At 49.9% G+C, this 24,296-nt stretch overlaps 2 protein-coding genes across 8 annotated transcripts in view; one reads left to right on the top strand and one right to left on the bottom strand.

Moving 5' to 3' along the window:
* The first annotated feature begins 343 nt into the window (after positions 1–343).
* GNE (glucosamine (UDP-N-acetyl)-2-epimerase/N-acetylmannosamine kinase) overlaps positions 344–24,296 on the top strand; it is a 69,667-nt gene continuing 45,714 nt past the window's right edge. For 3 of the 6 annotated variants that reach the window (XM_075931269.2, XM_075931268.2, XM_075931270.2), the window contains exon 1: positions 344–484. In XM_075931269.2, coding sequence (XP_075787384.2) covers positions 380–484 — 105 coding nt within the window. In that variant the 5' untranslated portion in view covers positions 344–379. Of the gene's footprint in view, positions 485–23,072; positions 23,235–24,296 lie in introns of those variants that run through there. The other 3 variants (XM_075931265.2, XM_075931264.2, XM_075931266.2) reach the window with 2 other exon arrangements.
* LOC149524108 (uncharacterized) lies at positions 18,914–22,880 on the bottom strand. Of its 2 annotated transcripts, XM_089779149.1 has the most exons (4): positions 22,013–22,880; positions 19,981–20,118; positions 19,478–19,632; positions 18,914–19,269 (listed from the first exon to the last, which is right to left on the bottom strand). In XM_089779149.1, exons 2-4 carry the CDS (start codon positions 20,004–20,006, stop codon positions 19,109–19,111), a joined length of 342 nt encoding a protein of 113 aa, XP_089635275.1. In that variant the 5' UTR covers positions 20,007–20,118; positions 22,013–22,880; the 3' UTR covers positions 18,914–19,108. The 2 variants fall into 2 exon arrangements, with proteins under 2 accessions (XP_089635275.1, XP_089635276.1); XM_089779150.1 differs by lacking the exon at positions 22,013–22,880 and having other exon boundaries at positions 19,981–20,289.

Below are 24,296 nucleotides of genomic sequence, written 5' to 3'. Positions count from 1 at the left end.
CCAGCCCCCAGCTTGCCTGGATCCGGCCCCCAAGGCTTGTGGCTCCCCCCCTTACCCAGAATCAAGGAGCCAGCGCTGGCGCTCCAGCTCTGTGCCCCCCCCCCCAGCCTCTCCTCACAGGGCTGGGGCGCCAGCTCCCCACGGTGGGGGGCAGGGGGAGCCCAGAGGCTTGTGGGCCAGAGTCAGGCAAGCGGGGTCTGGATCCGGCCCGTGGCGCCCCCATCGCTCCGCGCGCAGCCCCGACACCCCCAGCCCCCCTGCCCAGCCCAGAGCCGCGCCCCCCCCCCCGGCTCTCCTAGCCCCCCAGCTGGAGGGGGAGGCGCGCCGCGGGGGAAGGGGCGGGCGAGCCCCCGGCGGGGGGCGGAGCTCGGGCTCCGGGATGGATCCAGGTGCCGCGCTGCAGCTGGCTCCGGAGCGCGGGCGGCGGCGCGGGATGGGGACCACGGCGCCGGCCCGGGGGCAGCCGGGCGCCGGAGGCCCGCACGTGAGTGAGAGCCGGCAGCCGGGGCGGGGGGCGGGGGCGCCCGGGGCCGGGCCGCGTCCGACTCGCTTCCCCCCCCGAGCCCGGCGGGCCCGGGCCGGCTGCAGACAAAGAAGCCGCGGCGAGCTCGCTTTCCGCGCGGCCCCCCGACCGGCCTGGGCTGCGGGGCTTCGTGCCGGCCGCGGGCTCAGCTGAGTGCATCCCAATCGCTGGGAGGCTGGAAACTTGTGGCCGGTTTTGTCACCCGCCCGTTCAGCCGGCCACTGGGCAAGCGGCGAGCCCCGCGGTGCTGGGACGTGAGCCGGCCTTCGGGGGGCACCTCTCGGGCTGTCAGGGTGAGAATACCAGGGGCGGCAGCGCTGGCCCTGTGCCCCAGGGACAGGCCGGGAACGGGAGCGCTGGGTGAAGGATGAGCCCTTCCCGGTGGCTTCCAGTGGGGCAGGATTCCCCTGGCTCCTATCAGACTTCATGTGTCACCATGGACCCGTCACTGGGCTTTCCGGTACCTCGTTGCTATTTTTTCCGTTGGTCAGGGGGCGCGGGCGATATTGGCCATGAAGAACAAGTCATTTTCTTCCAAGCGTTTCCATGTGCAAGTGCAAAGAAGAAGTCTTTCTATACAGCCTCTATTCCCATCTGTTCTAGCCAATAGCCAGACGCTGGGACATCTGGCAAGCTTCCTAAAGCTGACATTTCAGTTCTTACCCAGTGATTTCCCCTCTCCCCCGCTACTCCTTGGGTGGAAAAGATTTCAGAGGATGCTTCTCCGATGGTAGGACTTGGAAGGAAGGAGACTCGGATTCCAAGCATGCTCTTAATACTATTAGGCTACGTCTACACTGGCAGCTTCTTGCGGAAGAACAGCTGTTCTTCCGCAAATACTTGCTGGGTGTCTACACTGCATGAGCATTCTTCCAGAAGTAAATTTACAGCACAGCCTTGTAAAACAGGGCTTCTTCCAGAAGAGTTATTCCTCTCCCCACGAGGAATAAACCCTCTTGCGCAAGAGCTCTTCCACAAGAGGTCAATGTAGACAGGCAACATGAATTTCTTGTGCAAGAAGCCCCTATGGCTATAAGGGCCATTAGAGCTTTCTTGTAGATGAGTGTCCACACTGCCATGGATGCTCTTGTGCAAAAGCACATGGCAGTGTAGACGTTCTCTTGTGGAAGAGTTTTTGCACAAGAACTCTTCCACAAACTCTTTCCACAAAAAAAGAGTTCTTGTGCAAGAAGCTGCCAGTATAGACGTAGCCTTAGTAATAATTGTAATTGTTTATGGGAGTGCCTGAGGCTAGGTGCTGTACAATAGTAAACGGGCCCTGCCTGGAAAGTTTACAGTCAAATTCAACCAGACAGCCTGGATAGCTAGGGGCAGACACTCAAGAGGGGATGTTAACGTCATTGTTTAATTGAGGGAGAGCCATTGGGAGGGGATCAGTTAAATGGGAAGGGATGTGGGAGACAGGGCAGGGAGAAGAAGGTAAGAGGGGCAGGTGTGAAGGGAAGCCGAGTTAGAGACTGTGAAGGAAGGGGAAGGAGAGAGTTGGAGCAAATAGCCAGTCGGAAGCCCTAGGCTGTTCAGGACTCTAGGAGTTGCTGCTGAGCCCGCAGTGGGCAGGAGATGCTAGCACCAGCTCTGCCTCTGTAATACCCAGCTACCCCTGTGAGTCACACCTGAACTGTTCTCTTCTTCTGACATGACACTGACATGCCCACTCTGTGTGCTGAGAGCGACATTCCCGCCATCTGCCTAGAGCCTAGGGGCCCAGATCCCTCAGCTGGTGTAAAGTGGAATAGTTCCCATAGCATCAGTGGGGCTACACCGCTTTACATTAGCTGAGGCCCTGGCCCTATGTGTTCAGGATCTGCATGGGGAGGCCAGCCTGGCCAGGTGCGACCTGAGCTCTTGCATACACTAATTTGATTTAGATATTATATGTCATCCTCTGGCTAGTGCTTGGAGCAATATTTAGGTCCTCCCCTGGGGGAAGGCTGGATCCATCATGTCTTTTCATTTGCAAAAAGGACAACTCAGCCTTTCAGGCCTGGTGCAGGGAGGAACCCAAGGATTTCCCAGCCCTCCAGGAGAAACAAATGCCATCACTTGAAACATGGCCCATGATCTAACATAAGAAAACCCCTGTGTCTATGGCACAGGGTCCCACAGCAAAGCTCGTGCAGCTGTAGATTTCTACTCTATCGCCGAAGGATCAGCACTTACCATAGGGGACACAGTAAGTCGGATGGGGACATGCCCGCTAAAGAGCTGCCCTTGTAATAATTGTTTAAGATCTAAACAAAAGCCACTCTTCCTTTTCAACAACACAACAGACAGGCCTGTTTAACTTGACACAGGCCTTGATGCAAAGGGCTTCAGCATGGTATCTGTTACAAAGGGCTTCGTTTGGTGACAGGACTTGGCCGGTCAGAGCCCTAGCACCTCTAGGCCTGCTGCAGCAGCTGTGAATGGGAAAAAAATGGTTTGAACTATGGTATCTCGTTCGTTACAAATTAAGCACCATGGGCATGGTGTAGCTAACCAGCTAAGTGATCATGCAAAGGGATCTACCAATGTTTTCAGGGTTGGAAAGGGAAATGAAATTGGTTTCCTTCTTAAACAATACTTCGTCAGATGCATGTAGTGGAAATTCCAGAGGCAGGTATAAATATTTATACCTGCCTCTGGAATTTCCACCACATGCATGTGACAAAGTGGGTCTTTGCCCAGGAAAGCTTATGCTCCAATGAATCTGTTAATCTATAAGGTGCCACAGGCCTCCTCGTCACTTTTGCAGATCCAGACTAACACGGCTATCCCTCTGATTCTTAAGCAATGTCATTCTGCAATAATAAACACTGGTGGTGTGTTATGAGGACATTGTTCAGATAGGGGATAAAACACAGCCTACCCTACCAGTGCACTGAGGACCCACTCCAGTCCCCACTGATTTCAATCAGAGCAGGACTGTACTCTACTAGCCAGATTGTGGCAGTACATTCCTGGCCCTTGGTAGAAGCAATCTGAACCCAGCCTGCCCCACAGGGAGTTAGCTCCAAGTTGTACTCGAGAGAGACACAATGTCTCCTCTAGAGCTCTCTGCACTGTGTAGGGGGTGCTTCCCACTGGGCCGAGCCACACAACATGTACTGCTCTTTGCAATCATTGTAGATTGTCTAAGAAGCATATGGACTCAAAAGAGACACATGGGCATAATGAAGCTTTTTGTGGTTTTGTGCATTGTGCTTTAAAAAAGAGGGTGTGTTCTATACCAGTGTTTCTCAACCTTTTTTTTTTATAAAGTACCCCTTTAAAAATAGATAAGTACCCCCAGTACTTACTGTTTTCAGACACACACAATTTTTTTCTACCATTGCAACACATTTGTTTAAACAACATAATCGGAGCCAGGTGGACAATGCAATTTTGGGGTGTAAAAAGTACAAAAATAATAAAGCGCTGTAAAACTTAAAACAAAAAATTCAGTTTTCTCCAAATTTCAGTTGTGTTGACGTGTCCCCTCTCCGCGCCCCCCCCCCCCAACTTCTCTCGAGAATCCCTAAGGGTACTCGTACCACTGGCTGAGAAACACTGCTCTATACCAATCAAAAAGATTCATGCATGTGTGGCATCATTTTGTTAATTGGCATGTTTGGAGCAAATCCTACATCCACAGTACAACTGGCAATATAGTTGCTGAGCTGCAGAAAGAAAATGAATACTCATAACTTTTAAAAAAGAAATGGAGCGAAGTGGACTCCTAATCATGCTCTATCGACTGTGAATATGTAATAAGCAGTGTTTGTTTTAAAATCTTCAGTAAGGAAATACGTTACCTTTAAAACTGGTTTCTAATTGGTCTTATTGCCCACTGATAGTGCCAGGAGGTCCCAAGTCCATTGTGCCAGCTGCTGCACAAACCGAGAAGCTCTTATCCTATTGAGGGGAATGGCCAATGTCCCAATGACTTCAGTGCAGCCAGGATGTCATCACTCTGAGAAACAGACCCTGCCCTCAAGAACTTATACGATGTAAACCAGGGGTGGGGCAAAAGGGCCTCTATGGGCTGGATTCAGACCCCCAAGCAGGTTGATCCGGCCCATGTAGGCCCTGCTGCTCCCCCGCCCCCAGGCTAATTAGGTTCTGGGGGCCAGGGCCAACTCTAGGTTTTTTGCTACCCCAAGCAAAAAAATCCCCCCTCCCCCCAAAAAAAGAAAAACCACTGGGAAAAAAAATCTGTTGAAGGAAAAAAAAGGGGGGGGGAGACCAAAGCTGTTGAGCAAAAAAGACTCCAAGACTTAAGCCAAAAATAAAATAAAATAAAACAGCATTAAAACAGCATGTCCCCTTTAAGAGTGAGTGTAGGGATAGGAACAGGGGAGAGGTTGAGCACTAAGACCAGGGGAGACATTGCTTCCCCTTGGTCTTTTGGCCGGCAGCCATTTTGTGCCAGAAGCCTCGCGGAACCAGGTAAGCCTGGGGGCTAGGCTCGGGGAGGAGGCCGGGCACTGAGTGTTTGTAGGGTTGCCAGGTACCCGGCATTTTCGCCTCCTGGCCGGGGAAAAAACCAGAAAATACCGGACATCTCAGGTGTCCTGTATTCTCTGAATTTTTTTTACTGGACAGTAGGCAAAAATACCAGACTGTCCCTGTGCTTACCTGAAATGCCGCCCCTGGCAAAGTGCCACCCCAAGCACCTGCCTGATTTGCTGGTGCCTAGAGCCGGCCCTGCTGGGAGCAAGGGAGCGCATGAAACTTCCTCCCACCTGGCAAGGAGCATGCGACACTTCGACGTGCTATGTGATCCTCGCAGGGCAGGAGGAGACATCACGCGCTCCACTGCCCTCAAGCCCTGATTTGCCTAGGGCCGGGAGGCACGCGTGAAGTTTCCTCCGCCCTACCCCCTGCCCTGCGAGGACCGTGCGGCACTTCAAAGTGCCATACGCTCACGCAAGGCTGGGGCAGGGCGAAGGAAGCTTCACGCAGCTCCCTTGCCCTGATTGGCCTGGGGGCAGAGGGAACGCGTGAAGTCTCCTCCCGCCCTGTGAGGAGCACGTGGCACTTTGAAGGTCCTTGTGCTCCTTGCAGGGCAGGGGTAGGGTGGGAGGAGGATTCGTACGCTCCCCCACCCCCAGGCCAATCAGTGCCTGGGAGCGGGGGAGCTGCGTGAAGCTTCCTTTGTCCTGCTCCGGCCCTGCGAGGAGCCCGCAGTGCTTCAAAGTGCCACGTGCTCCTTGCAGGGCGGGAGGAGGCTTCCTGGGCTCCCCCTGCCCCCAGGCCCTGATGGGGGAAGCATGCCAAGCCTCTCCAGGGAATGGGTGGATTTTTTTGAAGTGGCCCCCAGGCAAAAACTATTGCCGACCCTTGGTGTAAGCAGACACAGTAGACAAAGAGTGGTTGGGGGAAACTGAGGCAAAGAGAAGGAAAGTGACTTGCCTAAGGTGGGCTCGTGGTAGAGTGAAAAATAGGACACCAGTTTCCTGAGGCCCAATCCAGTGCTCCATCCACTAGATAGGTCAGTTCCAAGAGGCAGTCAATCATTCACCAGGGTCCTTGGATATGGGTTAAAATGTGAAATATAAAGGGGGCAGCAAGAGGCAGTGTGATGCAAGTTCATGAAGAGAAATGCTGAATTGCCCACAAGATAATGTCTCCTTTGTGACTATCTGATGATGTAAACTGGAAAAAAAAAGTCATAAAGAACTATCAGTAGATGATCATTTTCCGTTCTTCCCAGCCCCAAGCAAATAAATGCAGTAATATCTGTCCACATGGCCTACTTTATTTAACAGAGAGCATTTCCTGCCAGAAACATCATCAGCCTCCGTTGTTTTGTTGATATCGAGAAATGTATCATTACTGTTTCGTACGGCAGCTGGGCCTCAGCTGCCCACAATGTCAGATTCCTGCCTGGTTGGCAGCATGCTCAGAAGAGAACACTATGGCCACTAGCATCAGAGAAGATAAATAAAATTCCACAGAAAAAGGCTCTGATGTGGATTTAAGGTCTGTGATGGCTCCTATTGTTTTCAACATCAAGTAAGATTCATTTTTTGAAAAAAGGGTTCTTGTCCTTCTATTTATAAACTTCACTGGGAATATACACATGCTTAAGTGATTTACTGGATTGGCTGGATTGTTTCTTAAACTGTGTTCCCTGGCACACCGGTGTGCCGCAAGGCAGTCGGAGGTGTGCTGCGGAGAACAACAGAATTGAAAATGGCCGCCCTTAAAGGGGCAGGTGACTTTTTTTGACTCCATAACTTTCCCCCCACCTTTTTTTCCTTAATTACTTCTCTCCCCCCCCCCCCCCCGACCTTTTTTTTTCTCTCAACAAAAAATCCATGGTGTTCCTCCTAAAAAAAATTGTTTGGTGTTCCTCGGTCTTAAAAAGTTTAAGAAAGACTGAAGTAAACAATGAAAAGGTGGGCATTGGGATAAAACAAAAAGGATATTATTTATTTATCTGTGCCTAAGATCTCTAATCATGGACATTACACGCACAGAACAGAAACAGTGACATTTCACAGAATCATAATATACTAGAACTGGAAGGGACCTCAAGAGGTCACAAGTCCAGTCCCCTGCCCTTATAACTGCTTCTTATTAATTCATATTAGACACAACTTTTCTTTTTCATTCTCCTTTTATGGCAGAGCAGAACTTTGAACTCAGTGGAACAATCACATCCATAAAGCTACTCAGATGCTTAAGTTTTGGCCAGCTCAAGTCCTTGGGATACAAATAGCTCTTTATAAATCATACTGTAGTGTTTTAATGTGTTCTGAGTGAATTTGATGTTTAAAAGTTCTGCAGACTTTCCCCGTGTTTGCCTATGATCTGGGGCAGAAATTCCATGCATCCTGCGATGGCTGAAATCTGTGGCACCAATAGATGGAAGATTGGGCCCACTGACTATTGTCTTGCTGCTTTAAAAAAATCATACAACTTTCTGCATTTTTAACATGTTGTTTTAACCCAAGTCCAAGGAGCCTGGGTGAGGCCACAGAGTGGTTAAACAGACAGTGTTACTCATTTTGGGAGGCAGTCTGCGTGGTGTAGCAGAATGCTCGTTTCTTTCAGTTGCTGGCACTTGAACGAAAAATACTTCAGTGTTTCAGTTCTCTTTCCATGTTTGAAAGCGCTAAGGACACCTAGTTTCACAGTTTCTCCTGCATTATCAGGTTCCCCTGTTGTGTGACATGCAGCAGCACCCTTGTCTGTAATCTGTTTAAAACAAAACAGAACTGACTAGATCCCAAACGGCTCAGTATTGAAAGCAGCACTCCTTCAAACGGCAGCCGATTCAGCATGAGGTAGAATGAATCACTTCTTTACGGAAATAACATGAAACCCGGCTACTGAGCTCAAGAATTAGAGGTGGGGGGAACACCCTGCTTGGATGTGAGCTGTACCCAAATCTGGAAGTTTGCTCAGGTTTATATTCATACAAAAGTCATCTGAAAAAAGCGGGCTTGGGTGATGGCCGCTGCCTTGAAATGACAGCCAGTCTGCCCAGCTCACTCGCAATGCCTAGCACACATCTCCCAGTCCCTCCCTCCTACTCTGCTTTCCCTGACCTTAGCACGCATGTTCCCACCCACTCCATTCCAAGAACCCGATGAACCCGCTTAGACAGAGTAAGTAGGGGCTACACTGGGACTCCAGACAGAGGTTCTGTTCTCAGCTCTTTTGCAAATCACTTCACATCAGTGCTTCCCTCCATCAGTTGTACATCGGGTGTATTTAGCCTGTCATTTTGGAGGGTGTTGACTGTCTCCCTTCACGTAAAGCCCTTAGCACAATGGGGCTATGAACCCAGTTAGGGCGTCTGGGTGACACGAGAGGGCCCAATTCAGGAAAACATGCAAGTATATGTGTATAGTGGTTTTTGGGGGGTTTTTTTCCTATTTTTTTATCAGCCTGCCCACTGACCCCGAGGGGGAAACACTCCTCCTTGAAGGTTGGTGGGCAGAACCGGACCTGAATGACTCACCTGGGAGGAAGCCAGGGGGTGGGGCCAGGGATGGAAAAGACCTGCCTGCAAGGCCAGTCGGGGCCCAGCCAGCAAGGGAGCCAGAAGCCTTCTCAGCCCAACCCAGTGAGGAACCAGAGCCAGGGGAAGCTGACGACTGGCCTGGGCCACTGGGCCCACTCCTGGAGAACTGGGCTACAAACTGTTTACTGCTGCAACCCTGCCCTGCACTAGGGCTGGGCCGTAGACTGCTAGGCTGCATCTAGACTGGCATGATTTTGCGCAAAAGCATCCGTGGCCAGACTAGACGCGATTTTGCGCAAGAAAGCCCCAATCGCCATTTTAGCCATCGGGGCTTTTTTGCGCAAAACAGTTCTTCCCTGTCTACACTGGCCCTCTTGCGCAAGTATTCTTTTGCTTTTGCGCAAAATCTTGCCAGTCTAGATGCACCCCTAGTGTGGCAGCCCTGCTCTGAACCGGGGCTCAGACTTAGCCTGCGTGTAGTGGGTTGGGGTGGCCACCCACTGGCCCTGAGGGGGACACCTCTCCTACCTTGGGGTGTGCCCCACCAGACTACAATGTGTATGTTCATCTTTGTTCAGCAAAACACAGGCTTTGCTGAACAGAGAGCACTGTAAGTACACACTTATGTGCTTTAAGAATGACATCTTTGTGTTGGATCCCACCACTGAGCAGAAAGGGTTTGATCTTCCCTGGAGACTGTGGTGTGTCCTAAACCAGCTTAGGACTGGTCAGGGCAGATGTGGTTATCTACTGAGTAAGTGAATGTGTTGCCATCTCCACTGTGTGATAGTCCGCAAACTATACATCACATTGTTGCGGAATGCCCCACATGAAAATTCACTGGCTCATTGGAGGATATCCACAATCTAACCAGCGCTGCTGTTCGCTGGTTGGAGAGCTTGAATGTCCAACTTTGATAAAGAAATATAGCGTTGAACACGATATTCAAAAGAGGAGGAGGAATAACATCTGAAACTGGTGCAACAATACCAATTATGATTCTCTTAGCTGGTAGATACTGAGGTCTGATATCTGGAATTCAGTAAAGACGATTATCCTACCTCTACTGCATGGACACGGTCTCTGTCTGTTGGCAGCGGGCAGGGAGGAGGGGGAAAAATTAGTGCCAGGAATCCAGGTTACATCACAGGGTTTGTGCAATGTTTCAGGATGCAATCATCTCAAGCACATCACTGTCTGAGCGTTGAGAACAGAGCTCCTGTTTGGCTTTTGTCCACTGCCCATATGCTTTGAGTAAGGACAAACAGGTTCATTCATTCCCCTGTGGCAATGACTAAAGGTTTATTTTGTGCACATTTATTCTCTGTGCTGCATAAATCATAGGTTGAACAATGCAACCAAGTAGGACGTTTTGCTAAGTCAATTGCAGGCTGACGTTCTTGTGGGAGCTTACCTTGGTTTGTTGGCTGTACCATTGAGCAAGGGTTGTGAATTTTTACTCATATTTACCAAGTTCATTGAAGCAAATGAAAATGGCGGCTCTTCATTACAGAGGAAATTCACAGTGACTGTGCCCGAGGGATAAGACTTTCAAAGGGGACTAGTGATTTGGCTACCCAGCTTCAGAAACCTAGCACGGGCCTGATTCTTGGAGAGTGCTGAGCGGCTGCCGTTTAAAGTTCAAACAGGGCACAGCAGAAAAGCGGCAGCCAAACATTGCTAGTTGCTTTTAAAAACCTTATCCTGAATGTTCACTTCTCTGTAGGCAGGTCGTTCTCAGTTTCAGTATAAATACACATTATGCAAATGAAGAGTTATACAGAGAAACGTGAAGTAGCTCCAGTACAAGCTGACAAATGGCTACTCCTGTGCTCTTTCCACAGGCAAACAAATGGAGCCTCAGAGCCCCACAGTGCAAATAAATGGTATAGAATCATAGAACTGGAAGAGATCTTGAGAGGTGAACGAGTCCAGTCCCCTGCCCTCACAGCAGGACCAAGCACCATCCCTGACAGATTTGTCCCAGATCCCTAAATGGCCCCCTCAAGGGCTGAATTCACAACCCTGGGATTAGCAGGCCAATGCTCAAACCACTGAGCTATCCCACCCCTATGTTAAGATCACTTTTGTAATAGTGTACTTAGCTAGTCCGATTGTCTCCATAGCCATGCATTAGAGTGACTATTATTCTGGTAACACTGTAACTGACCCTACTGCAGGGAGCCACTGCAAGAGGGGTGGTGTATTTCCTTCCCTCATCCATGAGTGTTTGGTAGGTGCTGAGTGCACCATGTGCTCCCCCGCACGAGAGCGGGTGTGGTGGTGGTGGTGGGGGTTAACATATTCCTAGAGGTTTCATCCCACGATATAATCTTTAATTCCTGGAAACTCCATGATAATCCTGGAGAGACTGGGAGGCACATGCCATTGTAGATGCTCCACCTTAAACGCTGGCTCTCAGTGGGTGCCCGCCCTCATGCCCAGAAGCTGACGTTTAGCAAAGGAGGCTTTTCTGGGGTTGTTGGAAATAAATCCTGAAACTTCCCCAGGCATCACTCCTTTGCACTGCAAACAAAAAATGATCCCACCCGTAACAGGCCCCAGCCCCTTAGAGCTCTCCAGTCCAAGAAAAAGGTGGGTATCTGCCAGCCAGCCCCATGGTAGGGAGGCTCCATCCAGGCCACCCCTTGCCCTGGCAATCGTGCGCCAGCCTGCGGCTCCCGTTGGCAGGATCTAGTCCTTTAATCCAGAATCTGTAGCCTCACTCAGACCCAGCTTTACCGCTCTCTGTTGGTAGGCCACTAGGCTCTCCACCTGCTGCACTTAACACTGGCCCCCTTGCCAGCAAAGTGTTGCGTGCCAGGTTGGTTCTCAGCCCTTCAGTCCCAGGTCCTGTCTGTCTCTGTCACTGCTGCACCCTCTGGTGCCAAATCACCCTAACGTCCCTTTCCCAGACTGGCGCAATTACAGTCCCTCTGCTAACTGGAGTTGTATGGGCAGGGGGTGAATGCTGTGCCTGGGGGACGGAGCCATTCACAAAGAAGGTAGCTGAATGTAGGTTAAGCAGAACAAGTGCCACTTGATTAAGCTCTGTGATGAGCTTTGCCACCTCTGAGATACGAATCAACAGGACAGCCAAGATGATCCAGAGTCCCTAAAACTGGGCAGCCGGTTGTGTACACTGAGCATTCATGCAGAGCTCCCAGGATGGCGACCTCAAAGGGATGTTCCTGGGATGACATGGAAAGATGGCAGCTCCACCTCTGGACTGCCTTGTCCATGTGGCTGAATGGCTGCCAAGCTAACACCCCCAGGTTCCCTGTTCCACTCCATGTCCTGTCAATATTATTGATAAACTAGGCAAATATAACTTAGATAGGGCCACGATAGGGTGGGTGCATAATTGGCTGGATAACCATAGTCAGAGAGTTGTTGTTAACGGTGCTAAATCCTGCTGGAAAGGGATAACAAGTGGAGTTCCGCAAGGGTCTGTTTTGGGACCCGTACTGTTCAATATCTTCATCAATGATGTAGATATTGGGATAGAGAGTACGCTTATTAAGTTTGCAGATGATACCAAACTGGGTGGAGTTGCAACTTCTTTGGAGGATAGGGACATAATTCAAAATGACCTTAGCAAGTTAGAGAAATGGTCAGAGGTAAACAGGATGAAGTTTAATAAAGAGAAATGCAAAGTGCTCCACTTAGGAAGGAACAATCAGTTCCATACATACAAGATGGGAAGCGACTGTCTAGGAAGGAGCATGGTGGAAAGGGATCTAGGGGTCATAGTGGACCACAAGTTGAATATGAGTCAACAGTGTGATGCTGTTGCAAAAAAAGCAAATATGATTCTAGGTTGTATCAACAGGTGTGTTGTAAGCAAAACTCGTGAAGTCATTCTGCCGCTCTACTCTGCACTAGTTAGGCCTCAGCTGGAGTACTGTGTCCAGTTCTGGGCGCCACATTTCAAGAAAGATGTGGAGAAATTGGAAAGGGTACAGAGAAGAGCGGCAAGAATGATTAAAGGTCTAGAGAACATGACCTATGAAGCCAGGCTTCATGAACTGGCCTTGTGTAGTTTGGAAAAAAGAAGATTAAGGGGGGACATGATAGCGGTTTTCAAATATCTAAAAGGGTGTCACAAGGAGGAAGGAGAAAATTTGTTCCTCTTGGTTTCTGAGGACAGGACAAGGAGTAATGGGCTTAAAGTGCAGCAAGGGAGGTTTAGATTGGACATTAGGAAAAAATTCCTAACTGTCAGGGTGGTCAAATATTGGAATAAATTGCCAAGGGAGGTGGTGGAATCTCCCTCTCTGGAGATATTTAAGAACAGGTTAGATAGACATCTGTCAGGGATGGTGTAGACGGAGCTTGGTCCTGCCTTGAGGGCGGGGGGCTGGACTCGATGACCTCTCGAGGTCCCTTCCAGTCCTATGATTCTATGATAATAACAGTCCCTCCAGAGAACACTGGCCCTCTGACTCCAGTTCCACTGATCGTGGTACAAGCAGGTTCACTGTGATACTTTTCACGTGATTTTCTGCTAGGGGTTGTGTTAACAAGGTCAGAGAGAGAGAGAGAGAATTCAGTGCAAAAAAAAACGGCTAGGAAAGCTAGCACTTGGTGGACAGGAGCACTCTGCAGGAGAAATGAGCCAGTTCCTTTTATCAGTCATAATGATGTTTTGGGTATTAAACGTATTGAATGACACAAAAATACTATAGTGGTGCTGGCTCTTCAATGCACCGATTGTATTCTTTTCTGAGTACCTTAGTAAACCTCTTGAGTCTGTCTCTCCTATTTTGTGGGCTCTTGATATTTTCTGCTTCACTACCCACAACGTCCATGGGTTACCTGGAGAATGGATCTGCAGTAAATTAAAGAGGACTGCCTCTTCTGTAATAGCAAAACGCCTCTGGGCGACTGGGCCATGCTGAACAAGAACTGGAGACAAGCAGCATGTAAGGGTACAGCTAGATGGCGAGGATCTATCAGATACTTTTGTCGGAAGAGACTTTTCTGAAATTTGGCCCATCTAGACTGGGCCAAATTTCAGAAAAAGCCCCTCTTTTGAAAGCCCCCTTCTTCCTCGTGGGAGGAGGACTACAGGGGCTTCTGAAAGAGGGCGTTTGCTCTTCCACAAAAAAAAGTGGAAAAGCAGACATGTTCCCTGGACACGGCGGAGTTTTTTCGGGATACCTCTGGTATTCCGAAAACCCTCCAGTCTAGCCATACCCTAAATAAGTCCCTGCCTCCTGCATTCTCTTATTCCTCGTCCACAATTTGTCCCTCTTCCTACAACCCCACAGTGGAGCTGCAAGAGTTACTATAGCTTGGCATAGCTACAAGCAGGGGGGACAAGTCCAACTGTCCCATGCCATTTCTGAGGCCACAATCCTGCAGGGAGTCCTGGGACGGCACCACTGCAGTCAACAGGACTCGGGTCAGGAACAGGAGTTCATCTTCACAGAACTCATTGCAGATTGGGAATGACCAGACACTGCTAAAGCAGGGTAGAGTAGACAGTGTTGCCTCTGTCATTCCAAATGCTCCGTGGTAATAGCAGGGGTCAGCAAGGGCCTGCTCTCAAATGGTGCAGAGATGTGGAGAGAGCTCTCTTAGCCACTGTGACCGAAGTAAGAGAGGATACCTTATGCCGTGGGGGGAGAGGCGCCAGAGGGCAAGTGTGTTCGTTCTTATAGGACTCTTTCCTCTTTCTGTTTTAATACAGATTGAGCTGTGGTCTTCTGGAAACATTTTCATTTAATACCTCTGTAGACAATAGATTAAAAGACTAAGGATACTGCGAATATAAAGCCCTGCAAATCCGCAGATATCTGTGGACTATTTTTGCAGAGTGTGGATTGGATGCAGATACAAATGTTGTAACCATGCAGGGCCCTATATGCAAAGGATCATTAATCCCCAACCCTCTAACATCCCGATTTGCTTTGTTTTCTTGTGCAGCCATGAGAAACATTTAAAATATATCTTTTTTAAAAAAGGCTAATTAATTCTGAAAGATAGTTCAGTCTTTGCAAAGTATTTCATTCCATTGAATGCTTTTCACATACTGTTGTAGAACTAGCCAGGACCAAAGAAGTGTGCAAAGAGTGCTAATGTATAGCGACATTTTTAAACATGTCCACCAAGTTTTAAGCAGTGTGCACAAGATACAGAAATAGTCACTGATGCGCAAAAAATTATGGAAACAGCTGACTTCAGTCCAAGGTGCCTCCCAGCTGCTGATTCTACCTCTGCTCAGCATTTCAAGTTATGATGCTCACTGTTGTAATGGCAATCTGAGAAGAAGGAATACTGCAATTACGTACAAGTCTCTAGTGCTTTGAGGGGCCATGACTCTCCATTGTCACACAATCCATTGGGGGGGACTTACTGTAAGTCATCTACAACATTCTTTTACTTTCCACAAAAGGTCAGTCACGTGAGACATAAGAATCTATCTCAAGGCAAAATCTGCAGTCATTATTCAGGACTGACTCAGGCAAAACTCCCTTAAACAAGATCTTTATCTATGGGAAAGTAAACACTTACAATCTGTCCCATTAAGCCTTTATGTTCACAGGTGCTATAAAGTGCACCTGGGAAAGGCCATGCTTTTTTCTACAATTCCAAATAAAAGATAAGAACACGCCAGTTCACATGCTTTCCAGTTACACATGCATTGATCTCCTTCTAATCTAGATACACCAAACAGCAGGAGGAGACATTAGTGTTAATACACCTGTGATGGAAAGAGACAAAAGCGGAGGGACAGAGACTCTCCATTTGCTGTATAGATGAACACACGTGACATTTCACTTCAGAAAATACCACCGAATGCAAGTCCCAGATGCCTACACATTAGATAGGATTGATATTGTTAGGACCAAATGATTCACATGAGAGCAGACTCTCTGTTCACCTATCAAGTGCAGTTGCTAGTGTAACCACCACCAGGTGGATTTGAACCTGGGACCCTCTGGAGGCTTAGTATAGGAGCCTCTACCCTCTGAGCTAAAAACCAGCTGGCTCCCACCCCATGCTGTAGAGGTCTGTTGATCTTAACTGTTGCTGTGGTCTAGGTACAGAAAACGGATGCAAATTAGACACATCGCAATTGCAAATGAAGCAGAGATTTAAATCCCCCCCACTTCATTTGCATAAACATGGCTGCCGCTTTTTTCCGGCTCGGGGCTTTGCTGGAAAAAAGCGCCAGTCTAGACGTGGATCTTTCGGAAAATAAAGCCTTTTCCGAAAGGTCCCTTATTCCTTCTTTTAAGAGGAATAAGGGATCTTTTGGAAAAGGCTTTATTTTCCGAAAGATCCCCGTCTAGACTGGCACTTTTTTCCCGCAAAGCTCCGAGCCGGAAAAAAGCAGCAGCCATGTTTATGCAAATGAAGCGGGGGGGATTTTAATCCCTGCGTCATTTGCAATTGCGATGTGTCTAATTTGCATCCCTTTTACTGAAAAGAGATGCAGTCTGGACACAGCCTAGCGCTATGTCTACACTGGCGAGTTATTGCACAAAAAGGGCCATTCTTCTGCTGAGTGTCCACACTGCTCACCTGCTCTTGCACAAGATTTACAGTACCACGTGGTAAGAGAGGGCTTCTTGCACAAGAACTATGCTCTTTTCTAACAGGTGTAAGCTCTCTTGCGCAGGAGCTCTTCCAAAAGAGGGCAGTGTAGATGCGCAGCAGGGGTTTCTTGCACAAAAAGCCCTATGGGCTAAAATAGCCATCAGAGCTTTCTTGCGCAAGAGAGCGTTCACACTGTCATGGATGCTCTTGCGCAAAAGCACATCTCGCACATGGCAGTGTGGATGTGTTCTTGTGCAAGAGTTCTTGCACAAGAACCCTTGCGCAAGATGTTCTTTCACAAGAACCCGCTAGTGTAGACATAGTCTAGGTGTGTGGGTTACACTAGCCTTTGGTAAAGGCCAACACATGATCTATCAATGGAAGATACATAATCATAAATAAGAATATTAGTCACCTGCACATTATTTATACATGCAACACAGCATCAGAGAAATTTTCATAAAGGTTGTCCCCAAAGCAGAAATTTACAGGATATCTATTATACTAATTTTTATTACAGTTCTGACCCGGAAACTCAAAACCAATGCCCCATTTTTCTAGAAACTACAAACATAGAAGAAACAGTCACCGCCCCCGCCTACTTTATAATCTAAGAAAACAAGGTAGCTGAAGGAAATATTATTTTCACTTTACAAATGAGTAATCGAGGCATAGAAAGATTAAGGACCTGATTCTGCAATTTTCTTCATCGGGCAATGGAGGCTCCTTAAAGTCCATCAGATTTAAACAAATGCTTCAGTGTTTTGCTAACTTGGTGCCCAAAGTTACGCAAGAAATTTGTGGCAGAAACAAAAATTGAACGCTGATTTCTTGAGGGCCAGTCCAGTGCCTTAATTACATGCTGCTCAGCTCAAGCTTTTCCTCCAAGTGCCTACAGCCCCTTCCACTCATTCCTAATTCCGAGACCTTTCTTTTATGCTGGACCTTATGTTTAGGGCAGCCTTCCAGTTAGTATTTGTCAAGCACCCTTCCTCTCCTCCTCCCGACTGACTTGGGTTCACGGAGTTTGGGCTGTAAAGCTAGAAACTGCAGTGTGGACATTGGGTTTGGGCTAGCGTTTGTGCTGCAATTTTTTAACACTGAAGCCCGAGCCATAGTCAGCTGACTTGGGCCGGCCATGGCTGTGTCATGGGTCTTTTATTGCGGTATAGACTTTAGACCTTAGTCCATCCCATGCTTTTCAGCACACTGGACTGGCTACATTCTCCAGTATAGGTATGCCCTTAAATTCCAAGCAGTTTCCATGAAGCATTCTTGCTCTGCTGAGTACGTTCCTGTGTGTACTGATCTGCATTGTAACAGCTAGTTCTTCTTCAAGAGAGATGTCCCTGTGGGTGCTCCCCATTAAGTTAGTGCGCTGCCGCCAAGCCTCAGAGAAGAGATTTTGTAGCAGTGTCCCTGGGGCCGCGCACATCAGCAGCCGCGTGCTGTAAGGTTGCAGGCATCACTCATGCGCGAGCCCCCCTTCCCACGCCTCAGTTCCTTCTCTGCCGCCTCCAGCTACAGCCGGACTCAGCAGTGTCGGTATCCCGATATCGGATGGTCACTCACAATGTGTCTGCTGTCTCGGAGAGCAGCATAATGCTCAGAAATGCCCTCATTGTGCAAAGCTCAAATTGTGGGCACAGAAAGACAGAGACTTCTGGCTTCAGTTTTATTTATTGGAAAACTTGCTTAGACCAGCCTCTGGTCCAGGTCAGCACCCTGAGGAACTTAAGCAGCGGGGATCCAGAAAGCCAGAGCCCCCACAAAAAGCGAGCCTCCTCAGTATCTCAAGAGGCTACTGCACCGAAGCAGCCGTCTCCCTCATGGCCGGTGCTCATAGCAGTGCCAGCACTGCACCACAGCACTTCTGATGCCGCTGGCGTCTTTGGAGCCCCCCACGGAGACGAACAGTGCGCACGCGCTAAATCACGCTCTGAGGCAACAGGCTTCAAGTTGCCTGCCTCATTAGCTGCAGCACCATCCGGCAATGATACAATCTTGCCGACACAGCATGAGAGCGTGGCACCAATCACGTTAACAGGCGCCTTAGCTGCCACTACAGAGGTGCCTGATGCGGCACAACTGTCCTCGGCGCCAAGGCATGATTCTGTGCCTCCCACTACGACACCGACAGCACCTGTTGGGCATTACACTCAACACAGAGACTTATTAGTCTCATCCACTTTTAACACCATTTTTACAAGCGGAGTGCTCTCTGCTGTGTTCACATCACAGAGATCACTCTCAGGGAAAAAATTCATCTGAATCGGATGATGACTTCCCTAGGGGTTTTTTTTTCCACCAGAGAATTCTCCTTACACAGCTCAGAGTATTTACTCTTCCAGATTTAGAAAATACCTTCATATCATGGCAATCCCTGGGTACCTCCACCTGTGCTTTACCCCTACTGCTAATACTAGTATAAATGGCAATATTATCATAAACACCAGCAAGGCCAGAAAAGAGACACAGTGCAATATTCTCCCTCCAAACAAGCAGGGGACCCATTCACACAGGAGGCAGTACCCACTCCTGACCCAAATAACCTCCTTCCAGTGGAGGGAGGGGCTCTGGCCCCAGCTTCAATGACTTCATACCACACTGCAGATTTCCATGACCTTTTTAAATGTGGAACTGCAGAATTAAACATTCCTCTCAGCATGAGCTAACAGACAAACTGCACTCAGTACCACTATCATAAATACCATTGCCAATTAATCCAGCAATAATGCAACTGGCAAAGATGGTGTGGCAAACTCCGGCATCAAGCTCTTCGATGGCTAAGAGAACTGCTAAGAAATATTATGTCCCACCCAAGGGATCTGAATTTCCTTTTCTCACCCACCACCAAATTCCCTCGTGGTGGAAAGGAACAACAATACCAATCTACTCCATTGGACTGCGATAGCAAGAGGCTCTATGCATTCTGGCGCAAGAGATATACTTTACAATTTCGCATTTCAAATTGTGCAGTTTTACTGAGCAAATATGATTACAGAAATCACACAATTGCAAAATCAGCATTACAGGCCACCTTAGATGCTGCTGACACAGTGGTAGTAATGAGTAGGGCATCATGGTTTATCTCCACTCCATTCCCCAGGGAGATTCAATCTACAATAGAAGATCTGTCTTTCGACGGCCAGAAGTTGCTTGCAGCTAACACCAACGAAATTCTCCACTCTGTGAAAGATTCCAGTGATGCTTTGGCCTTTGGGGATCCACAACCAAGTACCTAGAAGAAGGCAATATAGGTTTCAGCCCTACCCAAGACCTCAATACCCCCCATTTGCACAACACTACCATAGATAAGACCAGTAGCAACAGAACAAATTCAGAGGCAGAAACCAACTACGATACCCTTCCTCTACCAACTCCCAACAGCCACAGCAGTCCAACAAGCAAACTTGATCATCAGATCAAGAGCCTGGAGAGTCTCTCACCTATTCCAATGCCATTGATGCAAGCAAAATCTTCCAGTATCAATTGTTGCCCTTCTTCAACAACTGGCAATGTATAACCTATGATAGGTGGCTCCTGCAGATAATTGGAAAATGCTGCACTTTGCACAGAGGCCGTAGCACTTTGGAACTGGTGCCTGAAATACAACACAATTATCATCACAGTGCATCTTTCAGATGCCCTGAATACAACAGCTGATGCACTGAGCAGAGCCCTCCTGGTCCAACACGTGTGGCAAATAAGCCCGCACATATTGATGGACATCTTCTGCCTGTGGAGTCACCCTACCATACACCTGTTTGCCACACAGTCCAATAGCCAATGCCCCCTATTCTGCTCCAGGGTGGGAATAGGCAGGGGATCAATGGGAGATGCCTTCCTCATCACATGGGACATCTCACCTATTCTACGCGTTTCCTCTGATACCCCCATTGAACAGAGTAGTTCACAAGACAAGGAGAGACAGGGCTCATCTCATACTTACAGCACTAGCATGGCCACGACAGCCATGGTTTTTCCCTGCCTCGTGGTGATGTCCTGCGCCCCACCGATCCACTTGCCTTGCGTGAGGGATCTCCTTCTTCACCCAGGCTCCCACGACAGCCATCCGAACCTCCACTCACTACAACAGAAGGCATGGCTCCTGGCTGGTTCTCTGACCTAGAGCTAACCTGCTCACAGCAAGTACGAATGGTCCTTCTACACATCAGGGTGCAGAGCACCTGCAATACTTACCTTCAGAAATGGAAAAGATTCTCAATGTGGTATGCTCATCACAAGCTGGCGGTTTCAATATCCTCCTTACCTACCATCCTCCACTATCTTCTGCACCTTAAATAAGCGGTCCTCACAATAAGCTCCATTGAAGTTCACCTTGCGGCTATTACTACATCTACTTTAGAGTGGGACAACTTGTCCATATTTGCTCATCCACTCACTAAGAGGTTCTTAAAGGGCCTGCAGGCACTTTATCCAGATATCAGTCCACCAATGCAACCAGGAGACCTGCATTTAGTATTGAATGCTCTAACTCATGGGTTTCCAAACTGGGGGGGCGTGAAGAAATTCCTGGGGGGGCACGAGGCTCCTCCCCTGGTTAATCCCCCTCGCTAAGTTTTTCTGATATTTTTGTTTTTCGGCCCCGGTCAGTTCCTTTTTTTTTGCTCAACAAGTTTTGCTGCTCTTTGGGGGCGGGGGAGGGGGTCGTGAGGGTTTCTCAAAAATCGAAAAGGGGGCATGATGCCGAAAAGTTTGGGAACCACTGCTCTAACTTGACCGCCTGTTGAACTAATGGCAACCACCTCATTATTACACTTGCCCATGAAAACTCTTTTTCCTCGTAGCTATTACCTCAGCCAGATGGCTAGGAGAGATCGCAGCCCAAATGGCGGATCCCCCGTTCACAACCTTTTTTAAAGACAAGGTCACATTACGTATCCATCCCAAATTCCTCCCCAAAGTATGCTCATCCTTCCACATCAACCAGAAAATACACTTTCCACCTTCTTCCCCCAACCACACACCACCTCTTTTGTGATGCAAATGCATACTCTTTACCTGCGCAGAGCGCTCTCTCTTTTTACCTGCAGCGAACAAGACCGTTCCGAGCATCCCCTCCAGACTATTTGTTTCAATAGCAAACCGCAGTAAGGGCTGGGCTGTCTCATCACAGAGACTCTCCCACTGCATCTCGGATTGCATCAAGCTTTGCTGCACACAGTCAGACGTGCTGCCTCCAGAGAGCATAAGGGCACACTCAACCAGAGCCCTGGCTACCTCGACAGCATTCCTCCATAAAGTACCCCTAAGAGACACCCGTGCAGTTGCCACGTGGTCCTCTGACCACGTTTGCAAAGCAGCACACACTTATGCAGGGACTTTTTTTTCCTACCCTGAAACTGGCTAAGGCAGTTCTTTCCACCGCTTTTCTGCCAGATCCAAAGTCCCTACCTCCCTAAAGGGAAATTGCTTTGTAGTCACTTAATGTGGAGCACCCATGGGGACATCTCTCTCTCGCAAAGAGGTTACTTAGCTCAATAGTAACTGACATTCTTCGAGATGAGTGCCCCATGGGTGCTCCACAACCCTCCCTTTCTCCCCCCTACTTTGGGATCCTGGCCTTCTCAAGCTATCGATTTAGGGTAGAGAAGGAACTGGGGGACGGGGGGAAGGCTCACACATGTGCAATGCCTGCAGCCTAACAGCACACAGCTGCTGGTGTGCGCGGCCCCAGGGACACTGCTACGAAATCTCCTCTCTGAGGCAGTGCACCGACCTAATGTGGAGCACCCATGGAGACATTAATCTCGAAGAACCTCAGTTACTATTGAGGTAAGTAACCTCCTCTTATTCAGCCTGGAAACTGACAACTATTTGGGGCGCTATTTAGTCTGTACATTTTGCCAATTCAATAGCCATGTGAAATTAGAATAAGGTATCCATAATTATTATTAACAGCCCTACAATTCCAGCCCCTTCCTACACTGAGATCTTTAATACAGTTCCTGTTCTTTTACCTGAGAAAGGTAAGACAGGACTATGCAATATTAGAACCTCTGGAATAGAGTCACGCTGGATACCTCTAGAATGGTTCATAACTGTCGTGTTCGTAACTGTGAACAAAAGTAAACATTATGGTTATTTTCAAAAGTTTACAAGTAAGCATTGACTTAATACGGCTTTGTGACTTTACTATGCAGAAGAAAAATGGCACTTTTAGCTACCTTCATTTAAATATTACAAATACAAAAACAGTTATTTTACCTTGACAATTTTTTTTTTCAAAACTGTCTTTTTTTTAGTAGTTTATGTACTGTACTGTATTTGATTTTGGCTCTGCCGCTGCCTGCTTGCATACTTCCAATTCCACACAAAGTGTTCATTGTAGTAAAATGAGGCCCTGAAACATAAGCCGGTGTGTCACAGGACGGGTGTGAGGCCTGAAGCCAGGGCACAGTGGTCAAGACTTTGCTCATCCAAAGCAAAGTGATGCTGTGAGCTAGAGATGGGCCCTGCTCACCCAACCTGGCACAACGTTAACAGTGTAAAATGTGAAATGGCACCTGGGGTCCCTGCTGCTGGCTGTGGGCCTGGGGTTCTGGCTGTCGACCCCGCAAGCTGGGGGCTCTGCTGTCAGCCCCGTGCCCTGGCTGCTGCATGCCAGAGCTTTGCTCCCGGCCTCACTTGGGGAGCGGGACGGGGGGAGACTGTAATGCGGAAATGAAAGCACCCCCCACTCTTAATTCCCACGCCGCTGGGCTGGCTGGATCCGCCTCTCCCAACAGGGAGGATTTCTCTCAGCCCTGAGGCTTGCTGGGCCTGGGAGAGGAACCGGGGTGCAGGCTGCTGGTGCTGCGACCTCCCAGCCCCATGGCAGGGCCTGGGCAGCTGGGAGCCAGGACTCCAGCAGCAAAGGGGTGTGTGTGTGGGGGGGGGGGTGTGACCACTGCCCCCCCCCGGCAGAGAGATGGGGGGTGCCCCCTGGACTGGGCAGTGGCTGAAGGGCGGGCAGGGGGAGGAGCTAGGAAGAGTTCTCCCCTCCCCTCCCGCAGTGAAAGGAGGGGTCGCGTGCCTAGCGGGGGTGGGCGGAGCCAAGCGCCTTCTCGCGCGCGGGGGGGGGGCTGTGCTCGCTGACGAGCCGATTCCCCCCCGCGCGGGTCGATGGTTCGGCGCTAGCTGCGCGCGTGGCCCGAGCCGGTGCCCAGCGCATCCATCGCGGCCGGAGCGGAGCCGGCGGAGGTGAGGCGCGCGCGCGCGCAGGCGGGAGGGGCTGGGCTCGGCTCGTTCCCGCTCGCGCCGCGGGGCTCTGATACCCCCTCCCACTGCGCCTCATGCCGCGGGGGGGCGGACACGTAGCTCGGGGGAGGTGCCCGGGGAATTACCCCGCCCCGCGTGGGATGGGGGAGGGGCTTAGCCCGCCCCTGCGCGGGGGTGTGTGCGAGGAATGGGCCCCGCACGGGGAGGGGGGGTAACGGTGTCGTCCCCCAGCGTGCGGGGGGGGGGGGGAAGAGCAGAGGCTGCTGCTCTCGCGCCCCGCCTCAGGCCGGCGGTTCCACTTCCAGGCCCCGCGGGCGCGCGTGCAGCGGGCACGAAACGAGCCCGGGGGGGCGGGGCAGCGGCGCCCGGGCCACGCGACTGCAGCGCGCGCCCAGCTGCGGCCGTTGAGCGTTCCGAGGGCATCTCCCCCCTCAGCCCCCCGCCCCCGCCGGAAAGAGACGCGCTTCCTTGTGCCCCGCCCCCCCCCCCCCGAGGGGCTTTCCCCTCATGGGTGCTGCGCCGCCCCCTGCAGTGCGAAGCGAGGGGAGAGCAGCCCCTCCCGCTCCTTGCCTACATCTCGACCGGCCTCTCGCCACCCTCAGAGGCGGCTCCCGTCTGGCCGTGCGCCTCAGCTGCCCCTGCGACGGGTCCGCCCGAGGGCCTGTGCGCACAGACAAGCGGGACACGGGACACGGGGGGGGGGGTCACTTCCTAGAACTGCACCAACAGCCGCCCCCAGGAAGGTTTGTACCGATGGGAGGATGTGGGGTAAGAGAATCGCACTCCTGACTGAAAGAGACACGGGCTTAAAAACCAACCCCAGCCTGTTCTGACCAGTCCTAATGGTGTTTCATTGGTGAATCCAAACATGGGACTCGCCTTGCACTCAAAACTAAACATAATGCCACGCTGGGGTTTTGAAACTTACTAACGCTAAATATAACCCAAACAAAAGACAGGACTGTGCAGCACTTCAAAGACTAACAAGATGGTTTATTAGATGATGAACTTTCGTGGGCCAGACCCACTTCCTCAGATCCTCAC

Source organism: Pelodiscus sinensis, chromosome 6 (assembly GCF_052426305.1).
Source record: "Pelodiscus sinensis isolate ZL-2025 chromosome 6, ASM5242630v1, whole genome shotgun sequence".
NCBI lineage: Eukaryota > Metazoa > Chordata > Testudines > Trionychidae > Pelodiscus > Pelodiscus sinensis.
The sequence above is the reverse complement of the archived record's forward strand: the minus strand, read 5'-3'. Positions and strand labels throughout refer to the sequence as shown.

Bases quoted from the DNA above. Each gene is read 5' to 3' on its own strand.
- LOC149524108 (XM_089779149.1), bottom strand. From the start codon at position 20,006: ATGGCTGTCGTGGCCATGCTAGTGCT. The intron at 19,633-19,980 runs GTAAGTATGAGA...GTTGTATTTCAG, and splicing joins GTCGTGGCCATGCTAGTGCT to GCACCAGTTCCAAAGTGCTA. The intron at 19,270-19,477 runs GTGAGAGACTCT...GCCTTCTTCTAG, and splicing joins CATCAATGGCATTGGAATAG to GTACTTGGTTGTGGATCCCC.